This window comes from Hyperoodon ampullatus, assembly GCF_949752795.1.
Source record: "Hyperoodon ampullatus genome assembly, chromosome: 19".
In the NCBI taxonomy this organism is placed as follows: domain Eukaryota; kingdom Metazoa; phylum Chordata; class Mammalia; order Artiodactyla; family Ziphiidae; genus Hyperoodon; species Hyperoodon ampullatus.
This window is the reverse complement of record NC_136932.1, coordinates 52,689,740-52,705,596: the sequence shown is the minus strand read 5'-3', so window position 1 is coordinate 52,705,596 and position 15,857 is coordinate 52,689,740. Positions and strand designations below refer to the sequence as shown.

At 46.9% G+C, this 15,857-nt stretch overlaps 1 protein-coding gene across 1 annotated transcript; it reads right to left on the bottom strand.

Moving 5' to 3' along the window:
* Positions 1-5,786: 5,786 nt before the first annotated feature.
* Positions 5,787-10,310, bottom strand: CHCT1 (CHD1 helical C-terminal domain containing 1; the record flags this gene model as incomplete). The annotated part of the gene is given in 6 exon segments (XM_079725596.1): positions 5,787-5,819; positions 5,821-5,873; positions 8,264-8,376; positions 8,811-8,986; positions 9,250-9,351; positions 10,224-10,310. Coding segments are annotated over 6 exon segments (564 nt in total).
* Positions 10,311-15,857: the final 5,547 nt, after the last annotated feature.

Here is a 15,857-nt window from a genome sequence, read left to right as displayed (position 1 = left end):
GAAACAGCATGACTCTAAAGCACTCAAAACAGTTACAGGAAATGAAACGAGATTTTAAAAGATTACACAGAAAATTGATCAACATTTAGACAAAAGCCCACCTGCACTTGGAATAGTCAGCCCTGACTTCATCACCTGCCACCTTTGGTGATAATGAATTTTTTTTTTTTTTTTTGTCTGCACTGTGTGGCTTGCGGGTTCTTAGTTCCCTGACCAGTGAATGAACCCAGCCCTCCACAGTGAAAGCATGGAGTCCTAACCACTGGACCACCAGGGAATTCCCTGGTGATACTGAATTTAAATTTTTTTCCTTTTACATCTCCATGACTTTGAACATGCTATTTCCTCTGTTGTATGGAATGCCATTTCTTGCATAAAATCTCCTTCATCGAGCTGAAAGGACAAGGGAAGCTTTCCTTTAAAGCTTGAGTTGCCACTTCTTGGTACTTATGCAGCATTTTATTTAAAGCTTTGTTAAAGCCATTGTCATGATCATATGTACACCCACGTTCATAGCAGCATTATTCGCAATAGCCAAAAGGTGGAAGTAACCCGAATGTCCATCAATGGATGAATGCATAAAAAATGGATAAAAATGTGGTACAGGGGCTTCCCTGGTGGCGCAGTGGTTGAGAGTCCGCCTGCCGATGCGGGGGACATGGGTTTGTGCCCCGGTCTGGGAAGATCCCACATGCCGCAGAGCGGCTGGGCCCGTGAGCCATGGCTGCTGAGCCTGTGCGTCCGGAGCCTGTGCTCCGCGACGGGAGAGGCCACAACAGTGAGAGACCCGCGTACCACAAAAAAAAAAAAAAAAAAAAAAATATGGTACATACATACAATGGAATATTCTTCAGCCTTAAACAGGAAGGAAATTCTGATGCATGCTACAACATGGATGAACTTTGAGGGCATTATGCTGACTGATATAAGCCAGTCACAAAAGGGAGAGGAGAGTGAGTAAGTTACTGGATGGTTCCACTTACATGAGCTATCTAGAGGAGTCAGAAAGTGGAAGAGTGGTTGTCAAGGCTGGAGGGGCGGAAAATGGGGAGAGGCTGCTTAATGGGTGTAGTAGAGTTTCGGTTTTGCAAGATGAGAGTTCTGGAGATCAGTTGCACAACAATGAATAGAATGAACAGTACTGTGCACTTAAAAATAGTTATGATGGTAAGTTTTATGAGTTCCCACAAGTTTTAAAAATTTCTGGACAACTGTATAAAATAGTTAAGCCAGACAGGATATATAAAGTTTGAAAAGAATGTGATCACTTCCAGACAGTACCTTATTTTTTTTTTAAAGGAGGGTTTTTTTAATATATAAATTTATTTATTTATGGCTGCATTGCGTCGTTGCGGTGTGCGGGCTTCTCATTGCAGTGGCTTCTCTTGTTGCAGAGCACGGACTCTAGGCACACGGGCTTCAGTAGCTGTGGCTCGCGGGCTCTAGAGCGCAGGCTCAGTAGTTGTGGTGCATGGGCTTAGTTGCTCCGTGGCATGTGGGATCTTTCTGGACCAGGGCTCCAACTCGTGTCCCCTGCATTCGCAGGCAGATTCTTAACCACTGCACCACAGGGAAGTCCTGGATTATTTTAAATCAAATCCAAGAATCATATTGTTTTGTCTACAAGTACTTTACTGTTTATCTTTTAAAAATATATAACTCCAGGGACTTCCCTGGTGGTCCAGTGGTTAAGACTCCATGCTTCCACTAGCGGGCAGGGGTTCAAACTCTGGTCGGGGAACTAAGATCCTTCATGCCACGCAGCATGGCCAAAAAAAATTAAAAACCTTAAAATACATATATTGGAATCCTATTACACAACTTAAATCAAAATAAATTTCAGATAGACCAAAGATTTAAGTGTAAAAACTGAAACCCTAGTGCTAGAAGAAGGAAAGATAGAATTTTAAATATTCTTTGAGTGAGGAAGACCTTTCGAAGTCATAAAGAAGCCATAAAAGAAAAGACTGATAATTTAACTATATAAAAATAGGAAATGTCTGCCTGAACAAAGGAAAAAAATTGTAAAGTCAAAACCCAGGAGCACTGGATGTGGAGTCAGGAGACCTGGAAAGTCCATCTCTCAATTCAGCGGTGGTAGCCCCTAAGCCGCTCCTTTCTTCTCTGTAATGGGGTGGAATCTCCCTCACAAGTTTGACATGAAGGTCTGAGGAGAATGGATGCAAAGCACTTTGCCATCTCTCCTGAGTCATAGCATTTGCCGGAGTGTTATTACGAAGAGGAGATGGCCAGGAGACTCTGGTAGCCTGGGGTGGGCATGGGTCAGGTCGCAGTCAATCATTACACCTGTAGTCAGGAGACTCCTCTGTTTGAGACTTTAGGGAAAGTATCCATTATTCACTAGGAGAGGAGCCATCAGTGAGGCATGTTCTTCAGGGTGAGCCTATCCACAGGCAGCTTAGGTCAAGGTGTGGTTTGGGGTTTCCACCAAGGCTCTCCACCCCCAAATAACCTCCCCACCCCCTATTTCTGGTGTCCTCAAGTCCACCTTAGAGATATTGTTACTAAGAAAATACAGCCTAGGAGAAGTCGTACATTGGGTCTTGTGTGTTACTGACATTTTGTGGGAAGTGAGCGTGTTGGCTGAGAGCAGGTGGGACATGTGTCCGTGGTGTGTGGTATGTGTCATCAGATCTGAATTCTAGTCCCCCTTCTGGCATTGACTTCCTTCTCAACCTTGGAGAAGTAACCTTTCCTCTTGGGCCTCTTTTATCCCCTCTGAACCCGGTGGTGTTTGGGCGAAAGGTTTATTTTGTTTCCTTTATTCATTAAATCATTCATTCATCAAATGTGTGTTAAGTGCCTGCTACATGCTGGGTACTATTGTAATTGCTTGGGAAGGAACATTCCAGACAGAGGAAACAGCCAGTGAAAAAGCCCCCAGGCAGGAGTATGCTTGACAGGTATGAGGAAAGCAAGGATGAGGGGAGAGAGGCAACAGAATGGACGGGGATGGTTCATCCAGGGCCTTGTAGGCCGTCGCAAAGACTGGCTTTTAACCTGCATGAGGGAGAAAAGCTTTGGGAAGGTTTTGCTTGGGTTTTTTTTTTTTTTTTTTGCGGTACGCCAGCCTCTCACTGTTGTGGCCTCTCCCGTTGCGGAGCACAGGCTCCGGACGCGCAGGCTCAGCGGCCATGGCTCACGGGCCCAGCCACTCCGCGGCATGTGGGATCTTCCCGGACCGGGGCACGAACCCGTGTCCCCCGCATCGGCAGGCGGACTCTCAACCACTGCACCACCAGGGAAGGCCCTGTTTGTTTGTTTTAATACATTATTTTCAGAGAAGTTTTAGGTTCACAGAAAAATTGAGCAGGAGGTACCCAGGTTTCCTGTATACTGCCATCCCCACACATGCACAGCCTTTCCCATTACCCACATCCCCCATCAGGGGAGTAGATTGATTACAACTGATGAACCTGCATTGCTACAACATAATCACCCAGCGTCCATAGTTTACATTAGGGTTCACTCTTGGTGTTGCACATTCTATGGGTCTGGACAAATGTATAATGACATGTATCCACTATTCTAGAATCATAGGGTATTTTCACTGCCCTAAAAAGCCTCTGTGCTGTTGGAGGGTTTTGAGCACAGTAATGTCATGTGATCTGCCTTTTTAAAATTCTGAGATCCTACTGAATTTGAGGAAGGAGTTAAGAGGCCGCCAAAACCAAGCCTCACCTGTTGCCCATTTTGCTTTCAGGCCTCCTGATTGTCCTCAAGGCTGGTAGGAAGCTCCCCCATTTCCTCCTGGTCTCCATCTCTTTCCACGGGAAGAAGAAGGCTGTAGAGCTCCATAGTTCCTCTAGGTGGCGGTGCTGCCTCGCACACAGGGTTGACCTTCTTATTCTGATCCGTTCCCCAGCCAGCCCGCCCTTTCCCTGGGACTTGTCAGTGAAACCTCTCAGAGGAGAGAAAATTGGAGAGCCCCCAGTCGTCAGGGTTACCCTCCAGCCTGCTTGCCCTTCTCTCACAAATCCTCCCTGCTTTTTTTTTTTAAACTTAATTCTTATTTTATATTGGAGTATATAGTTGATTTACAATGTTGTGTTTGTTTCAGGTGTACAGCAAAGTGATTCAGTTATACATATGCATATACCCATTCTTTTTCAGATTCTTTTCCCATATAAAATCCTCCCTGCTTTGTCAGGACTGTCAGGAACACCCAGTAAGGCTGATCCCAGGCCCCTGCCTTAGCCTCTCATTTTGATTCTGGGAGGCAGTGGGTACCAGGAGCAAAGAAGCAGCTGGGGCTGCCACCTCCTTCCCTATTTATGCTTCCCTGTACTTGGTCTTCAAGTCTAGACTGATATTCATTTTAACATTTAAAATCTTTGATGATATTCACTCCTGAGTACAAATTGAGAGAGGAAAGGAAAAAGGGTCACACACATTTGTACTGGTCCCATCCACTCCAGCCCATACTGGGCACTGTATGTTGCTGCCTCTAGCAGAGTCCTGATTCTTCTGTGTTCTTGGAATACAATTGCACCGGCTTCTCCTCCTGGAATTGACCTCCATCCACCTGGCCTTTCTAGCCAGAAACAATGTACCACCTTCGCTTCCTCCTCTTCCCTTCCTGTCTCATCTCCCACTTCTGTCACCAAAAACTGTCAACTTTACCTTAGTCTCACAAATTCACTCCTCCCCCATTCATGCACAGCTTCATTGCATTTGTTTATACCCTAAGGGTAACAAATACTAAAGGCTAAAAGGATCAAAAGGTGATAGAAAGGAAGTGAAGAAGACCAGTGTGTAAGGCAACAGGGAGGGTGGGGACTGTGGTGAACTGGAAGGAGTATCAGTGAAACCTGAGCCCCGTGTGTGTCTCAGCCCCAGCCAGGTGTGGTCATTTGAGAAGACAGTTCCAAGTGTGGCCAGTTCTTTAAACTGCTGTTGTTTCTAATGTGAAATGTACCAAGTTAATATTGGCAAGTGACTTTTTTTTATAAAAATGTTTTAAACAAGGAGACCACCACAAGGGGCAAACAAAACACATCAGGGGTCTGAATTCAGCACATGGGCCGCAAATTTTGGACCACAGGTTTGAACCAACATCCTAGCTAAGACTTTTTTTATTTCATTTTTAAAAATTGAAATATAGTTGATTTACAATATCGTGTTAGTTTCAGGTGTACAGCACAGTGGTTCAGTTATACATATGTATGCTATTCTTCTTCAGATTCTCTTCCCTTATAGCTTATTACGTAATACTGAGTATAGTTCCTAGCTAAGACTATTAATATGGTTACTTCTTTGGTCTCCTGCCTCTACTCTCTCTCACTTCCATGCACTTTGCCTGATAACCGAGTCACACCAGCTCATTCCTGGCATCTCCCTTCTCACTGTCCCCCTGCTAACTTTCCCACGAGATCAAGGGCAGACAGTTTAGGCAGGTGCCAGAGTTCTCACTCTCTGACTGACCCCAGGCCCATTCCGCTCCCACCTGTGCTCTTCCCTGGCAAACACATCAGCGCCTGTGTTACCTCCCCTGAGGTCTTCCCCAGGCACCTGTGTCACCCCGTTGTAATGTCTATTTACATGTATCTCCACCCAGACTGATGGTCCTTGACACAGTGACCACCTTAGCCAAGTCAAACTGTATTAAGGATGTTTATTTCCTTGCCCCATTTATACATAATTAAGACCTGAGCATCCTTTTGACAGAGACAATTTCTTCTTTCCCCTCATCGGTCCCCCACGCCCTCAGGTACAAGTGCTCTGGGATCCAGGGCGAGCTGGCCGTCTGCCCCAGCTGGGTATTCTTATGGGCAGGTCTCTGGAGTTTCCGGGGGCTCCCTTAATCTTCTTTCTCTTGAGTTTTGGTTTTTGAGGAAGTTTCCTTAAAGAACCTGAAAAAGGGAAAGTCAGAGACAGTGCTGATGACATCACGAATAGTAAGAGAATCTCAGTCTGTAACATGTGGGGGGCATGGTAGGGACTCAAAGGAAGAACAACAAAATCTTATCTTGCTTCACACATATGTCCCTTACTCTTTTCTCACAGAAACCCTGTGGGGTAGGGAGACGGTATCCCTCCAATTTACAGTTGAGGGATCTCACACAGGCACAGAGTAAGGAAATAGGCTGCTGTTCAAAGCCTAAAAGCCAAGCTAGGGGTACAGTCGGGACTAGACCTCTGGCTTCCGACTCTGATTCCTCCCCACTCCTCTCTCTAGTTTCACAACCCAATTCCCAGTACTTTGTTGCTGGGTTGTTTGCAAACACTGTTGCCATCTTTTTCCTTAAGAACTGACTCATGAACATGGTGCCCAGGAAACACCATGCAGGTCACTTTTAATTGCACGATAGACTTGGTGATTCACTCAGTCATGGTGGCTCTACCAGGTAGTATGTGTTATCTCATGTAACACAATGTGAAAAACACAGCCTCGTCTGTAATATATCCCAGCCAAAAACATGTTTAACATGAATTCATCGAGACTCTTGACCTACAATCCTGCTCCTGGATAGAGGAACAAGCTTCAAAGATACCAAAAGGAAGCAATAAGAAAACAGCAGAAACTGGAACATTCTTCAGAATAGCCTGATCTCTTCGACAGGCCAGGATGTAAAAAAGGGGACTCGGTTAGGTTAAAAGAGGCTTAAGAGACATAACCAGGTGAAACACATGGTTTGGGAAACCAGTGCAAAAGATGTCTTTGCTGGGAAAATTTGAAAGTGGAGTATTTAATCCAACAATTAGATGAAATGAAGATGTTAACATGGAAGGTTTCTATAAGTAACTGAAAAAAGCAAGTTCAAATCAAAATCCTATATATGGCATGGTCTCATTTTTGTTTAATACAGGTATTTATATGCATAAAAAACATCTGGAAAGTGCTAACTGGATGACAATGTTTATATTTTCTTATTTTTTGCTGATCTGTATTATCTAATTTTCTAGGATATGCTTATGCTTGTAATAAAATGTTATTTTAAGAATTACAATTTCAAGCCCAATTTCTTTTTTTTTTTTTTTTCGGTACGCAGGCCTCTCACTGTTGCGGCTTCTCCCACCGCAGAGCACAGGCTCCGGACACGCAGGCCCAGGGGCCATGGCTCACAGGCCCAGCCGCTCCGTGGCATGTGGGATCTTCCCGGACCGGGGCACGAACCCGTGTCCACTGCATCGGAAGGCGGACTCTCAACCACTGCGCCACCAGGGAAGCCCTCAAGCCCAATTTCTTATCCCACCATCCAAGCCTTTTTCCTGTTACCCGCCAGCCTGCACCTCTGCAATGTGCTTGGCCATTCACCCCTGAGCCCAGCCTGTCTACTCACTGCCCCCTCACCTCCACGCACACGTCCCTCCCACCTCTTTCCCCTTCCCCCTCCCTCTCCTTATTCCTTTCTTTAAATCCTGTCCCAAACCTACCTCCTCCAGACCTACCCTTTACCCTGTATCCTGAGATTGCCCATTTGTAGGAGGGGGATAATAATGCCCATCTCATCAGGATGCTGCAGGGTTTGAGTGAAATTAAGAGATACAAAGCTCTCGGTACAGGGAGATGCTGGTCCAAAAGCCTGCACCTCAGTATCCTCATCTGATTCATGGACAGCTTGGCCTAGATCATTTTTTTAAATCAATTAATTAATTTTATTTATTTGGTTGTATTGGGTCTTAGTTGCGGCAGGCAGCCTCCTTAGTTGCGGCTCTCTGGCTCCTTAGTTGCAGCACGTGAGCTCTTAGTTGTGGCACGCATGTGGGATCTAGTTCCCTGACCAGGGATCGAACCTGGGCCCCCTGCATTGGGAGTGCGGAGTCTTAACCACTGGACCAGCAGGGAAGTCCCTGCCCAGGAATTTGTCCTCTGTCTTCTGCAACAATCTCCAGAGTCTCCCCCAGGCTGGCTGTGCCTTTCTGCCTGGCCTCAATCATCCCTGCCCGTGGCTCCCCGAGGACTGTGGACAGTCCTTGCCCCTGTTCACATCAGGGTGTGGGTGTGGAAGATGAAGAAATATCTAGAACGTGAAGCTGAGTCTCTTTCCTCTTCAGCCCCACTCTGTGCCCACCGCAGGGGCAGCGGCGTCTTCCTCAGGCAGTGAGTGTGGAAGGGACTGAGGGGTGCTGGCTGTATCCGAGGGCCCTTCAGGGAATCCCCTGGTGGCCCCGTGGTTAGGATTCCCGGCTTTCACTGCAGGGGGCGCCGCTTTGATCCCTGGTTGGGGAATTAAGATCCCACATGCCACGCCCTTCAGTGGCGGGCCTCCCCTCACAAGTTAAGAACACACCAACCAACCCTCAGCTGGACCCTGGAGGAACCTCAGCAGGAACTTGCCTGTCTGGTTGTAGAGCCTGTGAAGCTGCTTCGCCTCCAGTTCTGAGAAGAGGGAGACAAATCGCCAGAGCATCCTGCAGGGGAGAAGTCCAAGCCCAAGGCTGAGGGGGGCGGAGCACGGCCCCTCTCCCTCCAGCTTTTGTCCTGTGGCCAGGACCACCCAGGGGGAAATGCTGCCTCCTTAGTTTTTGGTTGGGGACATGGAGTAACGGGGATTTGCCACACCTTGGATACCCTGTATTGGTGAGGAGCCCCCCACACCACACAGCACTTATTCGATCAGAGGCCATTCCCCCCGGGGTCAGGAGAGTTCTTTGTCCACTCAGTGCTGCCCTGAGTCACTAGCGGGCCCTGTTCTCCCCATCCGCCTTCACCATGTTCACTCCAGGATCCTGACTCTTTCACACTAAGATGAAGGACTAGGAGATTTTCACTAAGGTGTGACCTTGATTCTAGAGGGGTCGGCCCAGGAGTGAGTGCAGTGGTTAGGGTAAGGAGGCTGCCTTACTTCCTCCAGTGCTGGACTTCCCAGGCTTGGCAGTAGCGCTGCAGAAAGGTGTTGATGTGGTCCCCTAAGACCACCAGGCTCTGCTTCATGTACTTCAGCTTCTTCTCCTGGGGTAGGTCCCTGGGCAGGTGCAACTTTCGCAGGAACTTCTTCAGCGGCCTGAGATATTCTTTACACTTAGGAGGCAACAGGTGACGTGAGGGGCCACAGGAAAAAGAGGAGGCAGCTGGGCAGCCCCACAGAGCCAGCAGGTTGGCCCAGCTGCAACCCTTATGGCCCAGGAAGTGTTGAGGAGGCCCCCATCAACCTCTTACCCCACTTCCTTCCCAAGAGTGTGTCAAGTGGGGCTGTGAACTATGAGTCTGAGGCCAATTTCTGACCCAGGTCTCCTGACCTGTGGGGAACAGGGGACAGGGTCCTGGGCTGGCCCCTTACTCACAATTTTGAAGGTGTCCTGGGCCAGGCCCTTGGCCTGGCACACAAGTGAGTCTCTGGCAGGGATGGTACTGGAGCTCCCCTCTAAGCAGGGTGCATCCGTCCCCTGGGAGGAGGCAGGGGCAGGAGTCAGCTGGGGGGCTTGGGCTACTGCTCCTGGAGGGCAGTGCTGGGCAACCACTGGTCCGGATGCCAGCCAAAGCCCTTCTCCGTTGTCCCAGTGACCTCGTCCTTGAGCCAGCACTCAGGTGAGTGAGCCCCGGGCAAAGAAAACCATCTCTGAGCATCCCTGCTTAGAAAACCTAGAACGCCTCACCCATTTCTTTTATAATAATTATAGCACAGTATACTAGCTAACTTTGCAAAGCACTTGATAAACATTAACTCATTTTACTCTCCCACAGATTCTGTGAGGCTAGAAATCATTATTCCTGGTTACAGATGAGAACACTAACGGCACCAAGAAGTTTAAGTAACTCCTTGGGGGTAATGATTAGGGATTCATTTACTCCTTCATTCAGCACGTACTGAGGGCCTAAATCCCAGGCCCGTGGGCTAATGGGCACTCAGAAGGTGTATGACGGTGATGGTGATGATGAGAAGGAACTTTCTGACAGCAAGCTGGGGCAAAAAAAGCTGAACATTCATAACGACGAAGTGACTGTGGAATAATACTTGAAGTCAGAGCACAGGATTAGCCTGACCCGAGATTCACACCTGACCTTTCAAAAGCCTCTCAGCAAAGTGAGCATTAATTCCTGCCTGTGTTCAGGGAGCACAAGGAAGATCCAGGCCCAGACCACTCTGAAGGGAGAGACAGGGAAAGGGAGGGAGAAAGATGGAGAGGGAACGGGACACAGGCTCCTCCAGACCCGAGAGAGAGGGGACTCTGGCTGATCAATTCCATAAACACACCACACAAATCAGGCAGACCTCACAGACCATAACGCATGTGCACACACACATACACACACGCACCCGAGCCTGTGTATCTTCATAAACAACAATCATCCCGCCGAGAACCTTCCCATCATCTTGCCGGGTATATATGTCCTTGGCAAACATCTGTCTGAATGAATGAACCTTCTCCTGTTCTTTCAGTCTCTTGCCAACTCGTGTACCTCACCCTTTTTCTTTCTTCTCTCCTTCCTTGAGTTTCATACTCTCTGCCTTCCCAAACCAGCCCCTCCAGGGCCCTCCTTTCCTCCCTCCCTCACATGCCCGACCGCACTGCACCTTCTCTAGTGGCTGGTCCCCTTTACCCCTCTGCCCATCTAAGGCTTCCATCTCAACAGGTGTGCTGATGGGCTCCAGAGGTAGCGCTCCTCAGCCCCCTCGGGCTTCTGACCTACTGCTTCTGGAGGCTGAGTGTCTCAGGGAGTGGGCAGGTTGGCACTCAGAACTCGGAGCAAAACCATGGCAACTGCCAACACAGAGCGCCGTGCCCCTCCCCCTCCGCGGCCCTCGTTCCCGGGTGACCAGTCTCTCCGTCAACTGGGACTGGCCTGGGGAAGTGAGCAGGTTGTGCCAGGTGGACCCCGGACTTTGTCAGAGCTGGACAGGAGGGGCTGGCACCCCTCCTCCCAAGAGAACTGTCAGATGCTGTCCATTTTGAACCCGGTTAAGGCTTTTGAAGTCATTTTCCTCCGTGTGTACCATTCATGCCCCTTCAGTTACAGCGTGGGCTTCCCGAGAATGAGAACCAGGTTTTGTAACATCCCTTTCCCGACTGGGGACGATGGACTAGAGGGTGTAGGGAGAAGGGAACACTGTAAACCTGTCCTGGGAGAGATCTTCTCTTCCATCCACCGTAATCTCCAGGAAGGGAAGGAGCCCGTTGTGTTGGGTGGCGGTGGTGTTTCCAGAGCCGTGTAGAGAAGTACTAGCCACCATGTATTATCTCAACTAACTCTCACAACAGTCTTCCCCGGGGTAGGTCCCAGCTGTGATCCGCATTCATAGAAGACTAGCTGAGACGCACAGAGGTCCCGTAAATTGCCTTGGGTCCGCCGCCACTAGGTGGAGCGCGAGGGTCTGGGTCGGATTCCAACCGCTCTGGCTTTTCCCTCCTGCGTCGCCCTCGGGGGGGTCAGAGGTCGCGGGGAGGTCCTCGGAGGCTCTCGGGGGCGCGGGTCCAAGCCGCCCCCTCATCCCTGCCGCGGCCCCGGTGGCCGCTCAGGGCGCACAGAGGGTCGGGACGCTGGTAAGATCGTGCGGCCTCAGTCCCCTCACGCTGACCCGCATCTTCCTTGGATCGCGGAACTCCCTCTTCTGGCCCTTGCCTTTCTGTCCTCTGGGCCCGGGTCCCGTTTTCCCCAATCCGTTTGGCTCTCCACCTCCCCTGCCTTCGCGGGCACTGGGTCGGACGGCCGTCGGCCAACCCAGCCCGGGCCGAGGCTGCGGCACGGTCCTCCCACGTCTCCCTCTCGCCATCTGGCAGCAGTAGCCGCGTTTGACAGGGGCATTTAGCTCCTGACGTTCCTAGGGGACAAGGTGGCTTTGCCTCCAAACTGGAGCACCAATTCAAGATTATTTTGCGGCTGTTAAGAAGGATAATTACACTGGCAAGAGTGAGGGGAAAGGAGCTCTTTTACAAGCTTCTATAGGGAGTAATAATTAGTAAAAAAAAAAAAAAAAGTAATTTAAAATGTTAAATATGCATTCCCTTTGACTCACAAATTCTACTTCTAGGAATTAGCCCTACGGAGAGATATATGTATGGGGACTGTTACAGTGGTGACAATTTCTAAACAACTGAAGGGTAATCCATAGGAAAGGGTAAATACATTGTGGCACACACATACTTAAAAATACTACTCTAATATTAAGGTTAAGGTTAATTAAAAAAATACTTTACTGGGCTTCCCTGGTGGCGCAGTGGTTAAGAATCCGCCTGCCAATGCAGGGGACACGGGAAGGTCCCACATGCTGCGGAGCGACTAAGCCCGTGAGCCACAATTACTGAGCCTGTGCTCTAGAGCCCAAGAACCACAACTATGGAGCCTGAGAGCTACAACTACTGAAGCCCGCATGCGCCTAGAGCCCTTGCTCCATAAGGAGAGAAGCCACCGCAATGAGAAGCTTGTGCACCTCAATGAAGAGTAGCCCTGGCTCACAGCAACTAGAGAAAGTCTGCGCGCAGCAACAAAGACCCAACACAGCCAAAAAAAAAAACAAACACTTTACTACTAAAATACTACTAATTATTAAAATACTACCCTACCAAATTAAATTTATAAGAATAAATTTAAATTAAATATGAATTGAAATTTTTAAATTGCTAATCTATATCTGTATTTAATGACATGGAGAACAGGAACTGGAACGGCATGTGTGATATGATCCCATTTATTTTAAAATTTATTTTATTGAAGTATAGTTGATTTACAATGTTTTGTTAATTTCTACTGTACAGCAATGTGATTCAGTTATACATATATTTACATTCTTTTTCATATTCTTTTCCATTATGGTTTATCATGGGATACTGAATATTGTGCACCTTGTTGTTTATCCATTCTCTTTGTAATAGTTTGCATCTACTAATCCCATACCCCCAATCCATCCCTCTCCCACACCCCCGCCCCCTTGGCAACCACAAGTCTGTTCTCTATGTCTGTGAGTCTGCTTCTGTTTCATAGATAAGTTCATTTGTGTCATACTTTATTTATTTATTTATTTTAAATTTATTTATTATTTATTTTTGGCTGTGTTGAGTCTTCACTGCTGCACGTGGGCTTTCCCTAGTTGCAGCGAGCGAGGGCTACTCTTCGTTGCGATGCATGGGCTTCTCATTGCGGTGGCTTCTCTTGTTGCGGAGCATGGGCTCTAGGTGCGCAGGCTTCAGTAGCTGTGGCTCATGGGCTCTAGAGCGCAGGCTCAGTAGTTGTGGCGCAGGGGCTTAGTTGCTCCGAGGCATGTGGGATCTTCCAGAACTAGGGCTCAAACCCATGTCTCCTGCACTGGCAGGCAGATACTTAACCACTCCACCACCAGGGAAGTCCCTGTGTCATATATTAGATTCCACATATAAGTGATATCATATGGTATTTGCCTTTCTCTTTCTGACTTACTTCACTTAGTATGATAATCTCTAGGTCCATCTGTGTTGCTGCAAATAGCATTATTATTATTTTTTATGGCTGAGTAATATTCCATCGTATATCCATTGTATACCACATCTTCTTTATCCACTCATCTGTTGATGGACATTTAAGTTGTTTCCATGTTTTGGCTATTGTGAGTAGTGTGGCCATGAACATAGGGGTGCATGTATCTTTTTGGATTATAGTTTTATCTGGATATATGCCCAGGAGTGGGATTGCTGGATCATATGGCAACTCTATTTTTAGTTTTTTGAGGAACATCCATACCATTTTCCATTTATACCAATTTACATTCCCACCAACAGTGTAGGAGTGTTCCCTTTTCTCCACACCATCTCCAGCATTTGTTACTTGTAGATTTTTGTGTAATGGCCATTTTGACTGGTGTGAAGTGGTACCTCATTGTGGTTTTGATTTGCATTTCTCTATTGATTAGTGAAGTTGAGCATCTTTTCATGTGCCTGTTGGCCATCTGTATGTCTTCTTTGGAGAAATGTCTATTTAGGCCTTCTGCCCATTTTTCAACTGGGTTGTTTGTTATTTTGTTGTTGAGTTGTACGAGCTGTTTGTATATTTTGGAAATTAAGCCCTTGTTGGTCGCATCATTTGCAAATGTTTTCTCCCAGTCCATAGGTTGTCTTTTTGTTTTGTTTATGGTTCCCTTTGCTGTGCAAAAGTTTGTAAGTTTGATTAGTTCCCATTTGTTTATTTTTGCTTTTATTTCTATTGCCTTGGGAGACTGACATAAGAAAATATTAGTATGATTTATGTCAGAGAATGTTTTGCCTGTGTTATCTTCTAGGAGTTTTATGGTGTCATGTCTTATATTTAAGTCTTTAAGCCATTTTGAGTTTATTTTTGTGTATGATGTGAGGGTGTGTTCTAACTTCATTGATTTACATGCCGTTGGCCAACTTTCCCAACACGACTTGCTGAAGAGACTGTCTTTTTTCCATTGTATGTTCTTGCCTCCTTTGTCAAAGGTTAATTGACCATAGGTGTGTGGGTTTATTTCTGAGTTCTCTATTCTGTTCCATTGATCCATATGTCTCTTTTTGTGTCAGTACCATGCTCTTTTGATTACTGTAGCTTTGTAGTATTGTCTGAAGTCTAGGAGGGTTATGCCTCCTGCTTTGTTCTTTTTACTCAGGATTGCTTTGGCAATTCTGGGTCTTTTATGGTTCTATATACATTTTAGGATTATTTGTTCTAGTTCTGTGAAAACTTTCATGGGTAATTTGATAGGGTGGTATGATCCCTTTTTTTTTTTTTTTTTTTTTTTTGCGGTACGCGGACCTCTCACTGTTGTGGCCTCTCCCATTGCGGAGCACAGGCTCCGGACGCACAGGGTCAGCGGCCATGGCTCACGGGCCCAGCAGCTCCGTGGTATGTGGGATCTTCCTGGACCGGGGCACGAACCTGTGTCCCCTGCATCGGCAGGTGGACTCTCAACCACTGCGCCACCAGGGAAGCCCTGATCCCATTTTTGTAGGTATTTATATGCACATAGAAAAAAGTTTTGAAAGCTACACTTCAAAATATTGAGGGTGATTTTTCACTTTCTTTGCATATTATCTGCATTTAAAAAAATAATGAATATGGGGTTTCCCTGGTGGCACAGTGGTTAAGAATCCGCCTGCCAACGCAGGGACATGGGTTCAAGCCCTGGTCCAGGAAAATCCCACATGCTGCAGAGCAACAACGCTCGTGTGCCGCAGATACCGAGCCTGCACTCTAGAGCCCACAAACCACAACTACTGAGACCACATGCCACAACTACTGAAGTCCACGCGCCTAGAGCCTGTGCTCTGCAAAAAGAGAAGCCACCTCAATGAGAAGCCTGCACATCGCAATGAAGAGTAGCCCCCGCTCCTCGCAACTAGAGAAAGCCCGTGCGCAGCAGTGAAGACCCAACACAGCCAAAAATAAAATAAATACATAAAAATAAATTAATTAATAAAAAAACATAGTGCTAAAAATAATGAATATGCTTTAGATTTACAATCAGAAAGAAAGGAGAGCTCTGTTTTTAAAAGCTGTTTAAGGAATAAATAACATCATTAAAAATGTAATATAATGCTAAGCTTAAGAACATAATGCCAAAGAGTATTACATTATAACTCATACTTAGGTAAGTGGATGTGAATATGGACCAAGACTGGATGAAAACAGAGAGAAAAAAAGAGAAGAAACAAAGAATATATGTACATTTATTCCTCCACAAGCCCCAAACAATATCTAAAATTCAGAAGGGGGAATTAAGTATCAGAACCCCAAAGCTTATCTGTCTCTGCCTGCTCCCTCACCGCACTCCACCCCTCCTTTTCTCTCCCAGAGCCTCCGGCAAATCCTAGACTCTGGATGTCTGCCCTATTCCCATAATGGTTTTATTATAAACCATAGGAAGTAGCCTGAAGAGACAATTAAATCTAACAGCACTCACGAATAATGGCTCAAAGCTCAGCGTTAACTAAGGCAAAATGAAAATCCATTGCCTTCGGGAAAC